The sequence below is a fragment of the Perkinsus marinus genome (genome assembly GCF_000006405.1).
Source record: "Perkinsus marinus ATCC 50983 genomic scaffold scf_1104296965640, whole genome shotgun sequence".
In the NCBI taxonomy this organism is placed as follows: Eukaryota; Perkinsozoa; order Perkinsida; family Perkinsidae; genus Perkinsus; species Perkinsus marinus.
Window position 1 is genome coordinate 1 of NW_003204246.1, and position 1,324 is coordinate 1,324.

General features: G+C 46.1%; 1 protein-coding gene across 1 annotated transcript; it reads right to left on the reverse strand.

Annotated features, from left to right (window-relative positions):
• Positions 1-90: 90 nt before the first annotated feature.
• Positions 91-371, reverse strand: Pmar_PMAR018432 (hypothetical protein; the record flags this gene model as incomplete). Its single annotated transcript, XM_002769484.1, has 1 exon — positions 91-371. A coding segment is annotated over one exon (281 nt), but the record flags the coding sequence as incomplete, so codon positions are not given.
• Between the last annotated feature and the right edge of the window lie 953 nt (positions 372-1,324).

Here is a 1,324-nt window from a genome sequence, read left to right on the forward strand (position 1 = left end):
GGACCATACCACCTAGTATCCAGATGGTTACCAATCACTAAATCCGACCCCTTCGACATAAACACTACATCGAAGAGCGCAGGGGTATACCTTCGATCCTTATCTTGATTTAACCTCTCAAGATACTTAGATTGCTTCATACGCCACAACTCCAAATACTCGGATAACGTCACTCTAGCTTGATCTCTAGCACCCTCTAGAACCGGTATGTTATCTTGCACAAACTGAACCAAGTCAGTATCCAAGTATTTCAGCTTAAGAACTTCCCAATTCACTTCGCCATCGAGACTACCCCTCTCACCTGGTACCCTAGTACCGTAAACGAAGTGCAACTCAGCAGGACACACATTTGCCCACAACCTTGGGGTCATATTATAGGCACGTACTGCTAGCAAATAATCCTCAATACCCGTAGCTTCCTTACCCTTTGAGCTCCTTAGCGCTTTCGTGACCTCTAAGTCCTTATGCGCCCTCTCCCAAAAGGATAGATACTGGGAATACCCAGGTAAAGTATAGTATTTAACCCCATGCTTGGCCAACGTCAGCTTCACCTCTCGCCGAATCAACCTCGCTCTATCATTGTCAGTTATCAAGACCCTCGGAGCTCCATGCTCACAAAATATCGCATGCAACCCTAACGCAATCGTTCTCGTCTTACTATCCTTCAACACCCTCGCGCAGGTAAACCCCGACACATGATCTTGAACTAACAACAAATAGTGGTCTTGATCGGACTCACCTTTCCTGTCATATGGCCCAACCAAATCGGCACCAACCACTTGCCACAAACCACCAGTCACCAACTCTTGAACTTCACTAGTAATATAACTCATCGATCGCACTGCTAGGTATACAACACCTCGACCCGTTAGACACTCTTCACTATTCCTTGAGCTCGGCCGTCTATGAATCAACCCATCATGATCCAGATAACAAATCCGCGCAAACCTCTCAATAACTCTAGCGCGCATACCCAGATCTTTTCTTCTCGCGTCCCCGCGTAGGTAATCGGCGAATTTCTTCAAATCCTCATCCACGGCCGCACACATTAATCCAAGCAGCTTCAGGTAATCCAAGCAATATCCCGTAATCCAAGCAAATACCCTTAATCCAAGCTATATGGTGCATGCCAGAATGTGCTTGGATTAGTGACAAGTAAATAAGGGCAAGCGAGCAAAGCGAGCTTGCCGAGGAAACCCCACGAATGATGGTCATCGACAGACACAACCATGGTTCTGACAAGACTCAACACAAATGCTCGTCTTGAAAACGACGAAACTTTTTCGTTTCTGAATCATTCGTACATGAGCATACTATACGTAAA